The following is a 20,614-nucleotide window of genomic DNA, read 5'->3' on the forward strand; positions in this document are numbered from 1 at the left end:
GACCCTCTCCACTCAGACTTCTGTTCGTTTGAATGAGGTTGCACCGATTATTCTTTTTCCTTCCCTGAACCTTATGGAAGCAAGAGCACAATTTGGACCTGGGACTATTAATGAATGAATAACAATTTTAGAATGCCCTAGTTTATTGTATTTTCATGATCCTTGTGCCTCAAAAAAAAACCATGCACATTTTCTAGAAAAATACATTAATATTAATTGGACAATTGTTTTCAAAGATCTTCTCTATGAATAAAAGCTTGACTTGGTCCTAAAATGTGAAGCTCCGTTTAAAGTATTGAATCAGAGCGTACAGTCCTTATTCTCTCAAAACTCTTGGAGACTTTGATGAAAGTTTGGCCTGAATAAGGATTCTAAGAGTCAACCCATGGCTTTTTGATTTCCTGTTGATGGTAGAGTGTTTAATTAATCAGGACTTTTCAGTGTTCCTATTATGCTGCTTGATGCCATTTGGCTTTCTGTGGCCTATTGCTAGATTATGTCAGGGTTTTTTGCAATCCTACCTTATTTCTTCGTCTGCCTCTTCACAAGAGCCCTTTCTGTACTTCCAAGCCTCAGTTACAAGCAAATTTCTCTTCACGTGAGAAGTGAATGATTCCTCACTGAGAATTTATATTGGTTATGACATACCTGCTTTACCCTAAATATATTTTTAATGAAGGGTTTTTGGCAAAAGTGGGAAGTGACAGGGCCATGCAATAAGAAAAATAAATTCCCATGTCTATTTCAGAGAAAATGTGAGACAGCAGAAGCTATCTTTTTATGTTTCAATATTGTAATACCTACAGATCTGTAAATGACAGACAATTTACAGTCTACCATTCCTGATTTCTCCCTAAATCACTTTGTTTAGGTAGGCCCATAGATCTGAGCTGAACATATCCAAACTGGACTTTAAAAAACTCCTGATTTTTAAAATAAAATAATAAAAAAACCTCCCATCAGGTAGTCTGGGGCTATTGAACAATACTACCAGATAAACTACATTCGCTCACTCAGCTTCAATGCTAGAAGCCTCTCATCCACCACTTAGCGGAACCCAATCCATATAATCACCTTTCAGGCAAAAACCTAGGGGACTGAGTATCAGACTTTTGTGAATGGGTGTGGGAGTGGCATTTCAGAGCTAAAGTCCTGCAACTAACAAAATCCTGCCACCAGCCCCCCATTTTTTAAGTCTAGTCAGTATTAGTTCAATTACATCAGGTGATCTCAACTGCTGTTATGACAGTTGGAAAAATAGGCTGTTTCTCAGGCACGCGTACCATGACGCTGTAGCCACAAAGTACATCTGTCATGGTAGATCCCCTTGCACTCAATTCCCTCCTGCTTCTTCCAATAATTCATTCGTAAACCAGAGTACTATGCCATTTCCCACTCTTGGGGGGTTAGTTTATTAAGCTCTTAAAGAATACCTTCTGCCCCTTCAGCCCCAAGCCCTTCCTTTTTGGGCTCCAACTCACTCTTATTCCAAGGCTTCAGATTCCAGCTGTCCCCAGTGCCCTCCAATCCAGGTCACTCTGCCAGTCCCTGTCTAGCCCCTGGCCTCTCTAGGAAGTCTTTTCACTACATCCCCTCGAAGTCCTGAGCTCACAGACATTTTCCCCTTGATTCCAGGGCTTCTTCCTGGAGCTGTGTTGCCATTCAGGTAGGCTTCCCCATAACCATAACCAACATCCAGGTTGTGGTCTCACTCCAGTGAGCCTAGACTCACAAAATACTTCCCCTCGTTCTGGGACCACACTGTAATTCAGTGGATCATCCTTAATGCACCATCATCCAGGCTCTGGTTGCTATTCCAAGTACCTCTCTTCTAACTCTATGGCTCTTATTCCCCAAACCAAATGCCTTGGAATCACCTAACAGTTTCTTTTCCCTAGACATACTAGAGAAGCCTGTCTGCTTCTTACAGCTTTCCAGCTGAGCTCTTTCTGGCCTGCATGAGCACCAACTGCTCTTCAAGCTATCCCTGGCTCCCTAGCACCACAGCACTGATTAGTCACAGGTGGGATTACATCTATCTCCCCTTTGAGCACCCATCACTGTGTGACAGAGGCTTTTTTAGGTTAATGTTCACACAAAATTTAAATGTCTCTCTTTCGGTATGTAAACAGGACACGTTCCCATCATATAGTTACAAAATAAACAGTTGGAAGGTCCTGAAGTGTGTAGTGTATTTTGAGAGATCACCTGCTAAAGACAGTTGAAAAATGCTTCCTTTCCTCTGTAATATTATTTATTGCTGTTGCTAGACTTGAATAAACACTTGATGAATGGGGGACAAAAATCCCCACAACATCATAGCACAGCCTATAATTCCACTGAAGTGCTAGTCAGTAAAATAAGCAAAAATAAGTGAATTAGTATTTCTTAAGTCTTAAGACTAGCAGGTCCATACACAAACCCCAATAAATAAATCACTGGGAGAAATATTCTAAAATAAGCAGGATCTAGGAGAATAATGTCCTTACATTTTTTTAAGTAAGCAAAATAGAACCTCTACCTGATTAATTAGTACAACAGGAGTAAAACCTCTGCTTTTGATAATCCCATACTACTGTGAGGAAGAATATATTACCATAGGCTCACTTCTTAACCCACTAAGTACAGGATCTTGCAAGCTGTTGTGCACATGTTGATGGACCCCTGCACTCTTGTAGGGCCCCATTGAGATCATGAGGCTGTGCAAAGGCTAAGGGGTTTCCTCTCATGGGTCCCGAGTGGGTAACCAATGGAATGTGGTCTGTCCCATATCCTTTCGAATAGCTTTTTTATCCCCAATGGTTCCAAATCAACTAGGTCAGTCTCCTTAAAGATATTCCTTTAGCAGAGCTATTCTATATAGGTTTTTATACCACACTCATCACTGTAGTATCGCATTGTCTTCCAGAATGAACCCAAAGTCCTGTGACACTACACCCTTTTTTTTATAGTAATAAGTTCCCATACAAGTCTCTGGACCTTGCTGTGTTACATCGGAGCTGTTCAAGATTGCTCCAATCAGCATTATTTGGATTGTTACTGGGAGTTATCCGCAGCTGTTTCTTATTTCGTCCCTCTGGCTCCACTCTTTATCTTGTCCTTGGGCTATGTGCCTTTGCTTTAGGGTCATCAATCTGCCATCCGGGTGAAAAATGGCACCTCTCGACTCCTCCACTCCCTTCTTGACCAACTGGCCCAGCTATCCTTTTTCAGCGAATTACCATACATTTTTTACTCACACCGAACAGTAAATAAGGCAATTACAGCCATAAAACATCTATCCTTTTAAGAACGCTTATTAACACAATCAGTAAAGAATAAACTCAGAACAATTTCTTCTTACTAATTCAAAGCTAGCAAAATGGAGTATAATTTTACTTGAGACAATTTCTTCCCATTAGGCTTTTGCTTACACATTAACCAATGTGACTGTGACATTATCTGATTAAAATATGACCATGCAAATCATTGTTTCTTCCACTGTTATATAATTGCAACGAAACTTAAACAAAGTATGATGCATGGCCAGAAAGGGTTAAGCAACCTGCAGGATAAATGACCCAGAGTTAACCTTGAGAGACACGTTAGAAGAGTATATGAATGGTAATTAGGGCCAGTCCATCTTAGATAGGCTAGAACTCTGAAGTGCAAACCTGTATTGTTAGAGAATTAGTGATACTAATTGTATGGGTTTACTTGTATCTTGTTAGATGTTAGCCATGTAAACAGACAGTTCCTGTCTGTCACTATAGCTATTGATTCAGAGATCAAAAGGGAATATTAACATTTAGATGAATCTTGGGTGAAATAATGTCATTGTCTATCTGTCTCTTTAACATAAGGCAATTTATCCATTGGTCACAAACTTTAATCTGTGTAGCTAAGTACCGGTGATGCTTAGGAAATAGGTCTACCTCAAAGTCTCCATGATTGCCTATTGTTCGTCTAAGGACTCCGAGCTGTTGAGAGAAGTCCTGGAACTGTATAAAAACCCCTTGGGTCCTGATCCTGTTATCTCAGATCTGCTTGACGCTTCACGCAGGGGAAGCGTAAGCCATAAGGCTGAGATCGCCAGAGTCCTGTCTGGATCACCCTGAATATGGACATTGGAATATAATCTATGGACTAATTCTGAGAGAACTCTTTTCAAATACAAAGCTCACCATCTCTGCTATGAATCTGCTCTCAGAACTGTACTCATGTCTGTATGTATATTGATCTCTTAACCAATACTCTATCTCTTTTCTTTTTTAATAAATCTTAGTTTTTAGTTAATAAAAATTGGCTGTAAACATGTATATGGGTAAAATCTGGAATATTCATTAACCTGGGAGGTAATGTGTCCAATCCTCTGGGATTGATAGAACTTTCTTATATGATGAATAAGATTTTCATTAATCTTCCTCATATTTGACTTCGGTGTCCAGTGGAGGCCTGAGGCTGGGTTGCCTTAAGGGAATTGTGTTGCTGAATTCTGGGTAACCAGTGAGGTATTATAGAAGCTGTTTTGTGCTGGTTTGGTAAATCTAAGTATTGGACTATTCACCAGCTCTGGGGATTGCCCCATTCTTTGCAGTTCACCTTAATTGAGTGACTTCAGGGTGGCTTCCTGGGACCCCAGTCACGGTGACTAACAGTTGTTGTTTGTTCCCTCCTCCTCCCCCCACACTCAGCTAAAGAAGCACGTGCAGTAAAGTGCCTTGTTTTGGTAGGGTTCTGTTGTTGTTTTTCAATAGATATATCTGTTGCTATGTACTTTGATAAGACCAGGTGAAAGAAATGCACATTGCACTGGAAGTCAAAAGCAGTGAAGTTTGTGATGGTCATTTTTTGGGTGATTTCATTCCATAGGCTTGGACCAGCCCCAGAGAAGGTTCTCTCTCCCGCACAGACGAGCTTTATTCTTATTGTGTTTGGGTTGAATGCTGCATTCATCTTCCCCCATCATCTCCTATTTGTACACTATGAGAGATTATCTAGTGAATCCAAGATTTTTTTTCCTTCTTCTGTTAATATAAACCTAGCGACTTAATAGCATTTGTATTTCATGTCACATATAAAAAGGACAATCTGTATATTTCAATTAAGTTCCTTCAGTAAGAGGCTCTCTTAACTGCTTTGTATGTTTATTCTTATTGACAATTTCCATTCTCAGGTGCTGTAATGATAGTGGAGAATCAGTTAGACACAATGGTAAACAGTAACTATAATTAAAATGTTTCATGCACTTTTTGTGATATTACCAACAGATATACAAGATGTTTGAACTCTAGCAACAATGTTAATTTAAGTCATAAATAAAATGCATATGCACTAAAATTAAAACAAGTGTGTTTCCAAATTATAGATGAAAAGTATGGACATACATTGCACAGGCAATTAGACACAACGCTTTGTTTCTATTTTTCCCAAAATCTTTAGAGGAAATGTTTGATCACAAATATAGTGCAGCTCAGTTACCTGGAAATAAGTTATAGAAGTTAACCTAACAAGAAGGATATCAATAAGCATGGCTGGGGATAGTAACGGAAGAACCCAGTCTTACTTAGCATTTTTGTTTTTGGCTGAGCATGAGTACTTCTATCTATTCATATCTCCTTTTATTTCTTCTTCAAGTGGTGTGAGAAATTATTCTATATCTTACTTTAAATATTTTGATTGTCTCAAACTCTGTTAAAAGATGAGTGTTTGGGTTGAACACTGCATTCAACTTCCCCCATGATCTGCTATCTGTGCACTATGAGAGAGCGTCTAGTGAAGATAGCTTTTCTTCTGCTGCTGCTGATATACACCCACCCATTAGCGATGTGCACCACCCGCCATTTTTGAGTATTGGTAAACAGGCCTCCATTTTATCTGAAATAATTTCTAGTCAGTTATTTTTGTCCAAAAACATAATCTTCCTACCAAATACCAAGAAGCAGATTATGCTTCTTTACCATACTGAATATGCATTAAGATAGGGTAAAATTTTCTTCTGTGAGCTACACTGCTGCTCGCTTACACACAGGGCAAATCATAACTACATATTCTGAGTGCAACCCATGTATGGGAACTCCCATTGTCAACAGAAGAGACTAAGTGTACAATATGTATTACAGATACATACTATGGATATGAGACCCACACTGTACTTCTGAGAGAAACTATACTATTTAGATAACTATTGTTTTCAATGCTTCCTCCATGCCCCATCTGTAGTTTTAATCTAATGTGACCTAGGCCTGAATAGTTTCAATCTGAAAATTAAGCAGCTAGATCAAAGAATGAATTCTTTTCCCTTTTCCCCAGAACTCAGACTTCTGTCATAACAATGGAATTGGTGGACATGATTTACCTGTGGAAAAGAGTGTTAAGAATAGCTAAGGCACTGAACATAATGAAAAGTGATCTAGAATTCTGAGAGGCCATATTGCCACTAAGCTAAGGAGGAACATGACACACACACTGCACTTTAGTTTTGAGAACCAGAATTTCAAGGGGTTTTGAAACTGCACTGAAGGTTTTTATGTATATAAGCCAAGATTGTTTGGGTTAAAAAGACAATTTAGAAGCAACTTTGGGAAGGAAAAGGAAAACCTGGGATGTTTTCTATGAACAGAAAAAAATATCCTTAAAGGGATGATGGGCATCTCCTTTCCTTTGCACTCCAAGTGAGAATTTCAGTGGCTGAAAAGCATCCTCAGCCTCCAGCTATGGAGTCACTCCAAACTAACATCATATTCTAAATTGCCCTTTTCTGCCCGCCAAACTCAGAATTGGACCTTGCTCTTGATCTACTTTTCCAGAGAAACTAGTGATATGCTGGTTGTTTAGACAGGAGCCATCTCTCAGCTCAAGGTTGATACCTCCCATCAGCCATCTGTCATATGACCATAAAAAACAACAACACAACAGCTTCTTCCTCCTCTTAGTTTTTGTCTGTCTTTGATTAGTGAAATTCACTAAATAAAAACTAAAACCTATGTGAGTAAGCTGAGGATGTTTCATTGCAGTTCAGTTCAGCTTTCCATCATTTAAGGGTTAAGAAAAACTGAATTATTTGGATTTGGACTGGGCCAGATCATTATCTCGTTTAAATCAGCATTGATCAATAGAAGTCAATAGAACAAAGCAGAACATTAGAGGATGGGTGGTTATCACGGAGTTAAACCTCAGCCCATGAGAAAGAACCTTGAAGTTTAGCACTGGCAGTAGTTTAGTACTAGCAATAGGGTGCACCAAGTAATAGCCAGTTAATCTATAAACCGAAAGAATACTCTGAGAAATGTCTCACTGAGTAGCAAATGCATTTAGGAAAGTTTTTCTCCCTCTTCACAGACTCCTGACGCTGCATCTGCTTTCCCCAAGTGAAATATTTATAGATGTGCTACAGCTTGTGCTCACTGTGGCCAGTATTATAGAAATTCATTTGAGGCAAAGGCAAGATCATTTCTTGCCTGGTGTAAAATGCATCTTCACTCCACTGGTATCGGAATGCAACCTACAATTCAACAGCTGAACACAAAGTGAAAAAGTCATGTTGAATTAATTTGGCTTTCATGTAGACTTCGTGCACTTCTATCTCAATTTGGTATTAGCATTTAAGGGCATTTTTAAGGGCATTTTACTTTAGTGTACATGTATATAATGTGAATCTATATTAAAATTGCAAATACTTGCAGTCATTTTAGACCCAGCAATTGGGAAACAAATGTCTTCAATCACAAAATTTATTCTCAGTGTATTTTCAACTTCCTGAATTTTCATAAATTCAAAAGCTTTACATATTTTAGCTATTTTAATTCTATTAGTTATTATAAATCTAAGCATACATGAATTTGCAAAACTGGAGGAAGAATTAGGCAGCTGTATAATACCCTGGTTCTTTTCTTTTATTATTGGCAAAATTAAAGGAATCTCTGAGGCTCACAAATGATTTTTGTGCAAAAGATTAGAAATGTGCTGGATATTTGCATCGTCTGCAGCATAAGGAGTGAACTATATAGTCATAGATAATGTACTTTGTAAAAAGATTGAAAAGAGATTTGTGCATGAAACTTTCCAAATCCATTTTACAGCTGCTATTTTGCACAGCCCACATTCTATCAAAATAAAACACAAACTCGTGTTTCAAGGATCCTGAAAATGCATCTCCTACACTCTACAGTATATTGTTTAGTTGATATAGACAACCCCTAGTAAAATCTGTAACTCAGTGGAGATATCTGCCAATTGAACAGACACAGATGATGCACATAAGATTCATACAGAAGTGCACTAACAATAAGCTTTTGCATATAAAACCATCCCTTAAGAAGAGATTGTGCTTGAAACTCTTTTATAGCTACAGTATTTTTGTTTGTTATGTTTAAGAGGCACTGCATAAATATGAAGTTAGTCACCTAATGCACTTAATATTTCTCAGTTGAGGACTATTGCAGCTTTACTCTATGTCTAGGTGCTGATTATACTTTGGTTTGCTTTACAGTAGTAACATTGCACTGGCAACACAGGTGATACTAAGAGGAAAGCTGGAGACACTGCCAACTGGAGGATCGAAACAAATAGTTCACTCTTTTACTTCTTTTCGTGCTTCTTGGTTAATTCCCCTCTTTCTAACTGCAGACTCACACTGCTGTTTACTTTCTTCTCCTGTTGTTGGCTCTCCTGAGAGACTTGCTGAACTGCCTGCAGGATGGCAGTTTGCACAATCTGTTTGCTGGCATTCTGTAACGCAACTTCTTCTTGTTCATTTCCAGATTTCTCACCTACAAAAAAAAAAAGTTTGAAAAAAAGGAATTTAAGACACCTGCTATAACAGGAGGTGATCTAGAAAGGTGGATCTATCTACAACATTATCAGAGTCAACACAGCCTTCAGCAAGAATGAAGAGGGATGGCTTGTTCCTGCATAGATTCACCACCTGAATGGAGGAGGGGGTGTGCATCAGATAGAAGTGCTACTGAGATGTGGAATGGCCACATGTTCACTTGGTAGGTTGGAGAGCAGAGGAGCCTTCCACCAACCCTCTTGGGCAACAATTTACCTGGGCTATGCGCTTGGATGAGGATTTAGACTTAGCATATCTGACACCTTCTCCTTTACTGCTATATAAAGAAAGACTGTGCTTCTAACAGTTTATTTATCTTTAATAAAAAAACTCCCACCAAACCCAATTCCCACTGACATCAGTGTCAACATTTCCATTGTCTTCAGAAATTGAATTATTTTAAGGTGTAAATTGATTAATCTTTAACAAACTATACCTGCGAATATATTTGCATTAAAAAGTTACTTACCTGCTCTGTAAGTGCTGCTCGTGAGGGCACAGATGTGTATTCCACTTTGGTGTGTTTGTGCCTAGTGCACCAAGCGTTGGAGACTTTTTTTCCCCTGCAGGAGTATCTGTCACTGTCGGGACAGCATATACACCCTGGGTCTCCTCGTGGCCCCTTCCGAGGCTATGTAAGGGTGGTGTTACCCTAATCCCCCCACCTCAGTTCCTTTGGACCAGAGAGATAGACAAAGACTCCAGGGAACAAGGGGTGGAGGGTGGGTCATGGAATACACATCTGCATCCACATCTAAAAGAACAACAGTTACAGAACAGGCAAGGAATTATTTTTTCTTCAAATGTTTGCAGATGTTCATTCCACTTACGTGACTCACCTCCAGTATATGCTTGGATCTAGTTAAACAATGACTATAATATTAATTTGCCAAAATTTTCATCTGGTCTGGATGCAGTTATGATGGCATAGTGATGCATGAATGTATATAGTGAGGACCAAATGGTAGTCCTACAAATGTCCAATATAGGAACATCCCTCAGGAAAGCGACTGATGAAGGTGGAGTCCCTGTGGAATGGGCTGAGAGTCTTGGAAGAGGAGTGTCAGCTATCCAATATGCTGTCGTGATCCAGGAGGTGATCTATCTTGAAATCGTCTGCATTGAGACTACTTGCCCTTTCATACAATTTGGATAGGACACAAAAAGACAAGGTGATTGGACTCTCTCATTTCACTCCTGAGCCCTACCTTGTTCCTGATTTCTGCCTTCCTGTCCTATTCCTGGTTCCTGTCTTATTCCAGATCCCTACTTCTCTGCCCCACCTCTGGCTACTGACTTTGGCTCTGACCCTTGGCTTGATTCCTGACACCAGCTCTGACCCTTGGTTTGACCTTTGGCTCTGACCCACACCTCTGATTCCTGGCTCCTGACTCCTGCAGCGACAATTAGGCCTGACCACCACTGGTCTGACCACCTGCATCCCAGCCTATGACACCAACCTGTTCAGGTTGTGTCTGGGTGATAGACAGATTTCAACCATGAGGCTATGTGTCCCAGCAATCTCAGGCAAGTCCGAACTGTGGTGGACAGAAGAGATCTGAGGGACTTGCACAATTCGTGAGTCATTTAAAACCTGTGAGGAAGAAAAGTAGTCAAATTCACAGAATTGAGTAGGGCCCCAATGAACTTAAGCCTCTGAGTTGGAATTAATAGTGACTTTTTCCTTGTTCAGAAGGAGTCTCAGATGACTGAAAAAGCAGAGATTAACCTGAAGTGGCCCCAAACCTGATCCTGTGAAGAACCTTGTACCAGCCAATCACCCAGTTAAGGGAAGATGTGGATATCGTTCTTCCTTAAGAAGACCGCCACTACCATCGAACATTTTGTGAATACACAAGAAACCGAAGACGGGCCAAATGGAATTACCATGGCCTGGCAATGGCGGTTCCCCCCACCCCTCACCAGAAAGCTGAGGAATCTCCAGTGATTGGGCAATATCACCACTGGGAAAATATGTATTTTAAATATCAAAAGTAGCAAACCAATTGTTGATATCTAGGGAGGGGAGTATAAAAGCTGGGGTAATCATGTGGTATCTCAGTTGCTTGATGAATTTGTTGAGAACCTGAAGGTCCAAAATAGGTCTCAGTCCTCCCTTGAACTTGGGGATAAGGAAATAATGGAAATAGAAGCCCTGTCCTTGAAACTGCAAGGGAACTTTCTCTATAGCCCTTAGAATGAGTGGAATCTGAACTTCTTGAAGGAGCACAGACTTGTGAGATTGGTCCCTGAAAGGGGACGGGGAAAGGGGGACAAATAAGAACTGGATCAAATATCCCAGTCCCACTGTACTTAGGATCCACGTGTCTAAGATTATTGTCTTCCAAGTGAGAAAGTGAGGAAAATCTGTCCCAAATCGGGGTGGGGGGGGGAAGGGGGGGAAGGGATGGGTAGTTAACTAGTGGTTGCATTGCTGGTCTTGAAGAATTCGTGAAAAAAGTTGTTTCCCTACAGCAGGTTGAGGGCAATATGATTGGTTAGACTGGAACTGGATGCTCTCCTCTTCTGAGGCTTCTGTCTCTTCCTAGGAGAGTCCTATTGCCTTGGGAGATAAAAGGGTTGCCTCTGATATTATTGAGAGTATTATTGAGGAGGCTTATATTGGCATTTCTTGGTGGCCAGTTATAGGACATACACCGCCTCCCACCCCCAGAATGTGTGAGTCTTAAAAGAGTGCAATACCTCATTCGTGTTGTCTGAAAACAAATATCGACAGTCAAAACATAAGTCCTCAACAGACTGCTGAATGTCCAGCACTATCCAGAATTTACATAACCTTTCTCGTTATAATTGCAGAGGCCACAAACCTGGAGGAAGCATCTGCAATGTCTAGAGGAGACAAGAGTGAAGTCTTTGCCATCATTAAGAAGGCCCTGAACTCTTCCTTTGTATTGTCCAGCAATTTGTCTGGGAACTTTGACATCACCTCCTAATTAAGGAGGGCTTGCTGGTTTACTATCCTCATCTGGAGTGAGGCAGTAGTATAAATCTCTCCTCCTAATGCATCTAGTCTCTTAGACTCTTTATTTGGAGAGAGGGGTCAATTGCAATGTCCCCTGCGGCAATCTCTCATTAACAACTGTGACAACTAGGGAGTTTGGGAGTAAAAACACTAGAACCCCTAAGAAGGGACGTTGCTGACAGAGTTAGAGATGCCGATGTGAGTCACAAGGTTTTCTCCAGCTGCAGAAGGGCATCATTAATCAGGAAACTATCCTACTACCCCAGTGTAGATGCTTGGAGGATATCCAATAACTTGTGGGTATTTTCCTATACCAGTTTAGGTTCAATGCCCAGGGCTGTAGCCATTCTCTTAAGTAAGTCTTGGTAGAATTGAAAATCCTTTGGGACTGGAGAAGAGGAAATCAGTACCACTGAGTCATTCAGAGAGGGCAAAGCCAGAATTGCGGGGGTCAATGTTTCCTCTTGAGGCAAAGATTTATCATCTGGCAAGGACTCTCCCACAAGAAGCCGTTCAGGAGGACGGGTATCCTCCTGTATCTGCATTAAAGGGGGCTCTGGAGGCTGGTCTGCCTCACAACTGGACAGAAGGGGGAATCTATCCTTGGACAAGCGCTGAGGTCCTGACCTGAGGGAGAGAGATCCACCCTATCAGTCCCCTGAAGGCCCTTGTGGGAAGGGCTATGGCACAGTAGGCCAGTACATATTGGGCCAGGATGGTCTGCTCTTGCTATAAGAGTGGCTGTGCTCTCAGTACCAATTTTTGTCCCCTACCTGATGCTTGGATGCTTTGCCTGACCCCTTTCATTGAGATTGAGATGAACAAGAGCTGGACTCTGACTCAAAATTTGATGAATTCTCAGGGCATTGGTGGAGCCCATCCCAGTGGGACCACTGGATATCCCAATTTGTATATTGACCAATGAAGGGGAGGTACCATCAGTAACTGTGGTGGAACCTGAGTTGTTACTGGAAGGGTGTCCTGAGATGGCTATATGAATGGGTCCAGGACCAGAAAGGAGCATACTGCTGGTACTGATGAGCCTGATGGAGCCAGCCCCCACTCCAAAAAGCAACGAGGTACCAAACAAGTAAGCAAATGCATATCAAGGTCAGAAGTGTAGCAGGCACTGAAGACAGAAGGTGCAATTGTACCAGCCCCACAGGCACAAAGACCATGGACAGTGCCTGTTTCTTCATCAGTATTGGGGCCATAAGCATTTGTAAACTAGGCCCTGAAATCAAAGGATGTGCTGGACATAGAATCACTGTGGGTACCAGTGTAGGGCTGACCTCTTGTGTAAACAGAGATGCAGGCACAGAGAGACATAGCAGATCTACTCCTGCCATAAAGGATTGCAGGACAAAAGGTACTGAAAGGGATGGCACTGCCACAGTGTTCCTAGGTACCGAATTCAACAGCTGTCTCTCGGATGGTTCTGGAGTCAACAGTATAGTACCAGGATCCTCCCACTTCACTACCGGGGAGACACAAGTTGATGGCCCAGCTCTACCCTGGGTTCCTGGGTCTTGATGTCGCTTAGTGGCTGTTATAGATGAAGAGGATGATGAACCTCTCTTCAAGGTCTGCTGACTCTGATCTATTTTATGGGTCCTCTTATTGGGAACCCCAGGAGAAGGTGAACGACCCCTTTCCCTTCTCAGGGGAGAATCAGAGTCTAGGGGTCTGTCCAGAATTACTGCAGAGGTAGAGGATGGCTGGCCAAATGATCTGATGATGGCCCTGGTTCTGAGGCACGCCTCATAGTTAGGTCCCTACCAAATTGACAGCCATGAAAAATGTGTCATGGACCTGTGAAATCTGGTCCCCCACTGTGAAATCTGGTCTTTTGTGTGGTTTTATGCTATACTATACAGATTTCATGGGGGGAGACAAGCGTTTCTCAAACTGGGGGTCCTGTGTCAAAAGGGAGTTCCAGGAGGGGGTCACAAGGTTATTTTAGGGGGACAGTCATGGTCAGTGTTCCCTCCAATTTTCCCCACATATGGGCAGAATGAATTTTGTTTTGTGCACCAATATGGAGGTGATGTGTCACATCCAAGGTCAGCTCCCAGACTGCTGCACTGGGCATCACAGCATGGGGAGTAGATGGCCAGCCCTCTGTGGAGAAAGAGGTGGTTAGGGACTATTTAGAAAAGCTGGACGTGCACAAGTCCATGGGGCCAGACGCGTTGCATCTGAGAGTGCTAAAGGAATTGGCGGCTGTGATTGCAGAGCCATTGGCCATTATCTTTGAAAACTCGTGGCGAACGGGGGAAGTCCCGGATGACTGGAAAAAGGCTAATGTAGTGCCAATCTTTAAAAAAGGGAAGAAGGAGGATCCTGGGAACTACAGGCCAGTCAGCCTCACCTCAGTCCCCGGAAAAATCATGGAGCAGGTCCTCAAGGAATCAATCCTGAAGCACTTACATGAGAGGAAAGCGATCAGGAACAGTCAGCATGGATTCACCAAGGGAAGGTCATGCCTGACTAATCTAATCGCCTTCTATGATGAGATTACTGGTTCTGTGGATGAAGGGAAAGCAGTGGATGTATTGTTTCTTGACTTTAGCAAAGCTTTTGACACGGTCTCCCACAGTATTCTTGTCAGCAAGTTAAAGAAGTATGGGCTGCATGAATGCACTATAAGGTGGGTAGAAAGTTGGCTAGATTGTCGGGCTCAACGGGTAGTGATCAATGGCTCCATGTCTAGTTGGCAGCCGGTGTCAAGTGGAGTGCCCCAGGGGTTGGTCCTGGGGCCGGTTTTGTTTAATATCTTCATAAATGATCTGGAGGATGGTGTGGATTGCACTCTCAGCAAATTTGCGGATGATACTAAACTAGGAGGAGTGGTAGATACGCTGGAGGGCAGGGATAGGATACAGAGGGACCTAGACAAATTGGAGGATTGGGCCAAAAGAAATCTGATGAGGTTCAATAAGGATAAGTGCAGAGTCCTGCACTTAGGACGGAAGAACCCAATGCACAGCTACAGACTAGGGACCGAATGGCTAGGCAGCAGTTCTGCAGAAAAGGACCTAGGGGTGACAGTGGACGAGAAGCTGGATATGAGTCAGCAGTGTGCCCTTGTTGCCAAGAAGGCCAATGGCATTTTGGGCTGTATAAGTAGGGGCATAGCGAGCAGATCAAGGGACGTGATCGTCCCCCTCTATTTGACATTGGTGAGGCCTCATCTGGAGTACTGTGTCCAGTTTTGGGCCCCACACTACAAGAAGGATGTGGATAAATTGGAGAGAGTCCAGCGAAGGGCAACAAAAATGATTAGGGGTCTGGAACACATGACTTATGAGGAGAGGCTGAGGGAACTGGGATTGTTTAGTCTGCAGAAGAGAAGACTGATGGGGGATTTGATAGCTGCTTTCAACTACCTGAAAGGGGGTTCCAAAGAAGATGGATCTAGACTGTTCTCAGTGGTAGCAGATGACAGAACAAGAAGTAATGGTCTCAAGTTGCAGTGGGGAAGGTTTAGGTTGGATATTAGGAAAAACTTTTTCACTAGGAGGGTGGTGAAACACTGGAATGCGTTACCTAGAGAGGTGGTGGAATCTCCTTCCTTAGAAGTTTTTAAGGTCAGGCTTGACAAAGTCCTGGCTGGGATGATTTAATTGGGGGAATGGTCCTGCTTTGAGCAGGGGGTTGGACTAGATGACCTCCTGAGGTCTCTTCCAACCCTGATATTCTGTGATTCTATGATTCTGTGACATATTACCTCCATATTGGTGCACATAACAAAATTTATGTGGCAGTGGTGAGGCTGAGGGGTTTGGAGTGTGGGCTCAGGGCTGGGGCAGAGGGTTGGGTGCGGGGGCGGGGGGTGAAGGCTCCAGCTGGGGATGCGGGTTCTGGGATGGGATTGGGAATGAAGGGCTCAGGGCTGGGGCAGAGGGTTGGGGGTGCAAGGGTGAGGGCTCCAGCTGGGGTGTGGGCTCTGAGGTGTGCCCGGGAATGAGGGGTTTGGGGTGCAGGAGGGTGCTCTGGGGCTACAGTGGGGAGAGAGGACTTCCCTCCAGCTCTCTCCCCCTGCAACAGCACCTGGGCTGGAGGGAAGAGGCGCCTCTCCCTGCTGTGGCAGCTCTGGGGCCGGGGCCACGGGATAGGCCGTGGCAGGTTCGGACCGGGGGCGGGGCACCCTGGCCACAGCAGGTCCATGGCTGAGTTGGGGATGGGGGAGGAGCACCCCGGCCACGGCAGGTCCGGCCATGGCTGTGTTCGGGCCACACTTCCCCCAGCTGTGCAGCGTACAGGAACTTAGATCACAGTATTGCCACCCTTACTTCTGCACTGACTTGGGAGCTGGGTGGCCGGAGAGCGGCGGCTGTTGGCCGGGCACCCGGCTCTGAAGGCAGCACCCCACCAGCAGCAGCACAGAAGTAAGGGTGGGAATACCATACCATGCCACTCTTACTTCTTCACAGCTGCCTGCAGAGCTGGGTGCCCGGAGCGTGGCAGCTGTTGACTGAGGGCCCTGCCCTTATATGGCCTTGGGAAGGTCCATGGAGAGGAGCAGGGTGTGCACACTGCCCCGATGGGTACTGCTGTGGTGAAAAGGTCTCTGGCTCTCAGTGCACTGGGTGTGAACACATCTGAGTGGAATACCACTTGAACTACCCAGATTACTGAAAAAACAACAACTAGAGGTGCATATTACTTACTTTAAGAAAAGTTGTCTTATTGATTCTTGTTTCATCAGTGTTACAATCAAGAGAACAATTGGAGTGATGTAGCAACAGAGGGTCAGGATCCTCAACTGGTGTAAACTTGGTGCAGCTCCACTGAAGTCAATGGAACTACAAGGATTTACATGAGCAGAGAAGCTGGCCAAAAGTTTGCAGTGAAGTAAATGTAGGTGGGCTACAGTCAGGAATAATCATTCAACAGGAAAAACATTGTATCATGTTAAGGATTTGTCTTGATCCAAGAAAAGAAATTTCAGAGTTAAGGACACAGGGCCAGATATTTTTAGACATGTAGGAATGTAGACAGGCACCTAATGGGGTTTTCAACAGCAAGAGATAGATGCTTGGGCCCAGATACTTGATTTCAATGGGAGTTAGGTTCCTAAATACCTTTTGAGGACTGGGGACCTAAGTGATTTTGAAAATCCCACTAGCCACCTATCTGCATCTTTAGGCACATAAATGCCTTTGAAAATCTGTTTGAGCGTGCTCATAAGGCTGTGAGTTTGCCACAGAAGTCACAGATTCTGTGACCTCCGTGAATTCTGCAGTGGCCACCGCCCCACCCCCCCAGCAGCAGCAGCAGCAGCAGGAGTTTGGGTGGGGCGCTGGGGCTTGGGGTGCGGGAGGCGGTGAGGGCTCTGGGCAGCACTTATCTCAGGGGGCTTCCCCAAAAGCAGCAACATCCCTCGGCTCTTAGGGGGAGGTGCAGCCAGGGCGCCTTGCGCACTGCCTCTGCCTGCAGGCACTGCCCCCACACATCCCCACTGGTCACAGCTCCTGGCCAATGGGAGCTGTGGAGCCAGCGCTCAGGGAGGAAGCAGCGCACAGAGCTGCATGGCCATATCCCCACCTAGGAATGTCACCACTTCCGGGGAGGCACGGAGCTGGGTAGGGAGCCTGCCAGCCCCACCAACACCCACCCCACACGCACCAGCGCGGGTCCCAGGCCGTGTGGCACCGCCCGCTCCCCCCTGCCCAGCACCAGCGGGGGTCCTAGCCCCCCCGCCAGCACCTGCAGCACACACTCCCCTGGCAACCCTCCTCCCCAAGATTTAGTCAGGGTTATATAGTACAAGACATGGACAGGTCAAGGGCTATGAATTTTTGTTTACTGTCTGTGACCTGTCCATGACCTTCACTAAAAATACCTGTGACTAAAATGTAGCCTTACTCATAATGCAACCTCTGCATAATGAGTGAGCTCATTTCATTCTTAATTGGCCCTGTTGTGCCTAGGTATCAGGATATGTAATTGGCTCTCTGTTCTGAAGCCACATGAGAGGAGCTCTTTACATAATAACTGGGGTAAATCAGAGTCCACTGAAGATTAAGCTCTGAGTGAAGCCCATCTGTTCTGAGCTGTGAGAAATTCCCAGTCTTTACTTTACAAATCTTTCAAGATAAAATTTAAGATTCTTATGACAGGGTTAATAGCAAAATGTTGTTCTCACCTGATGGAAAGCAATGCAAAGTCTTGGTGTTATATGTCCAAATCAGAAGCACGACACCACCCAAACTCCTAGCCTTATGAGAAACGGAATTTGTGAGCTCCACTGCTTTGTAAGGAGAGATGTTATTTAGTTTTAGCAAGGTCATTTTGAAATGTAATGATTAACTTAATGTAATTTTATTTTTAAATTACCATACCTTAAGATAGATTTTGCCCAAAATATAAAATAGGAATGTGGTTTAAAATTTTGAAAGAATTTACACTTAGTATCTGAGCTGACAAAATTTGGTCCCATGTTAAAGAAGCTAAATCAAACTCCTAAAAAGCCAGATTTTAGATGAAAACATTGACACAATAGAACCACTTGAATTCTTGGCACTATCCGCTCCCTTCTATTCAGTTTCTTCCATTCCCAAGCATTTGAAACAGTAAGTGTTTTCTGGATTTAGTTCAATGTCATTTAACAATAAACTACACAATATTTCTCTATTATCCAAGAACTAATGTATCACAGAGCCAATTTGTCCTCTTGTAAGGCAGTCAGAGATCAGCCAACTTCAGCTAGTGTCCTAAAGGTGATATTTTATCAAGAAGGATGGATGAATATAAGATTGAAAACAAAGCAAAATGTATTAAAGTAGGGTTTATGCAGTCTGATATAAATTTCTAGAAGCTTGATGTGTGTCCAAAAACTTCGCTTCATCCACCAAATCAGTTTTTATTCTTACTAAAAACATACTGTACCACGCATGATGCTGTTGAATGTTGTTCCTTTCCCCCGCCCTTTTTCTAGGGGTACTTCCATGTTTATTTCACAAGTTCTTTCTGATTTTCTGCATTTAGGTTATAGTATATAAATCTAAACATGAATTTATTTCTGAAGATGATGCAGCAGGGGTGTTATCCACAGAGTTTCACAGACATTTTTCACACTGTGAATAGCCACATGTGAGTGAATTTTCTTCCTGTGAAGTTTGTTCTCCCCACCACCATGAAAAATGGGCAAACAATTAAGTGTGGTATGTTTCCCAAATCCATGAAAATGTCACTTTTTTTTTTTTTGCCTGTGGTGATAGAATTTTTGCAGAACTCTGGACTGCAGCATGCATAATGCAACATGATTAATTTGTTGTTTAGTGTTTTGAAAGTGTCCAGCAAATCACTGATTTATTTTGTTGACATTACATAATGGATCAGCCTATGACATTTGGAAATGTGTAACAGTAAGCAATTTACTAAAACCCCACACAATATTGCTGTGTGAGTATTTGCAAGAATGTTTGTCCTAATTATTTTACAAAGGGAAAATTCTGTCCCCTGCCACGTACGTGTGTGTGTGTGTGCGGGGGGACCTCCATTCCCAGAGTGGCGCTCTGAAGGGGTTGGTCCATGGTACCAGGCAGGGTGCTTTGAGGACAGGAAAAGGCTGTGGCTGGTGCTGAGGAGTTTTGTTTTGCAGTAGATCCACTTCCAAAAAACTCTAACTATAATGCATGTTTCAGCAGAGGGTCTGTAGTAAGGTAACAGCATTGTGTCCAGAAACTAGCCTTGTTTAATGATTAAGATCCTGTTCTGGGTATCAAAGAGTAGGAAGGGATGATTTGGTATCCATACATTTTAATCTAGGTTTTTATACTGGCACCCATCACTATAGTACCTCTATCTATATAATAGAAATTTCTAAGTTATCTGACTATTAAGTAAAAAAAACAACTTAGTGATTGCAGAGCAGGGAATGGTTATATTATCACTAATAAACAGCACCGCTTTTAGCTAGTTGTTCAATTCCTGATACTGCATTTAACTGCTACTCTGGCTGACACAACACATGGAAAATGGCTTGCACATTCAGTAGTTTTGTACCCCACCCCCCAAAATAATTTGAAAGGTTTAGGAAACCTCAAACTCTAATGGTACATCTACACTGCTGCTGGGACTGTGCTTCCTATCTTAAGTAGACAGACATATGCTAGCTCTTTTTGAGTCATGTGGCTCAGGCTAGCCACCCGAGTACAGACACAGGGGGTCTGGATGGGTTTGTAGTCAGACAGCTGGCCAAGCTGCCAGCTGTTCTCTCCCTGCTGCACTGCTATTTTTAGCACACTAACTCAAGCAGACCTAGCCTGTCTTGCTACACAAGCTGCAAAGCATGTTTCCAGCTGCAGTGCAAACGTACCCAAAGAGTCACCAATCTCAAACTTCGAGTTCCAGTTTCACCGAAAACTGGCATGGTACATCAGCAGCTCAGCTTTTTAAGTACTCTTGGCTGGGATCAAAGCTGCTCTCCATGAAAGAAAAACGATTAATAATTTTGGGAAAATATAGTATTATAAATAGATGCCAAGGCTTTTTTTTCATAAATCAATGGAATTATTGTTACTTAAAATCAAGAATCTCTTGTGAGGAAGATCTCACATGCGCTGTGGTGTTTCCTGGCTTCAAAGTACGGGAGTATAGAAAATGCTTTCAGGGAAACTGAGTTATAAACTAGGACTACAAGAACAGATTAAGATTTGCAGAAAGGTGTCAACCCAGTGTGCATACAGTCACCTTCACACACACACACGCACACACACCCCTGCACCTGCTCCACCCCCTCACAAACATCATGAGTCTTCTTGCATGACCTTGAAATCAAATCCCTCTCTCACCCCCTATAATGCAGGCCT

At 43.1% G+C, this 20,614-nt stretch overlaps 1 protein-coding gene across 1 annotated transcript in view; it reads right to left on the minus strand.

Annotated features, from left to right (window-relative positions):
• Positions 1–5,085: 5,085 nt before the first annotated feature.
• AKAIN1 (A-kinase anchor inhibitor 1) overlaps positions 5,086–20,614 on the minus strand; it is a 33,758-nt gene continuing 18,229 nt past the window's right edge. The window contains exon 2 of the mRNA XM_043539785.1: positions 5,086–8,750. Coding sequence (XP_043395720.1) covers positions 8,560–8,750 — 191 coding nt within the window. The 3' untranslated portion in view covers positions 5,086–8,559. The remainder of the gene's footprint in view (positions 8,751–20,614) is intronic.

The sequence above is a fragment of the Chelonia mydas genome, chromosome 2 (assembly GCF_015237465.2).
Source record: "Chelonia mydas isolate rCheMyd1 chromosome 2, rCheMyd1.pri.v2, whole genome shotgun sequence".
In the NCBI taxonomy this organism is placed as follows: domain Eukaryota; kingdom Metazoa; phylum Chordata; order Testudines; family Cheloniidae; genus Chelonia; species Chelonia mydas.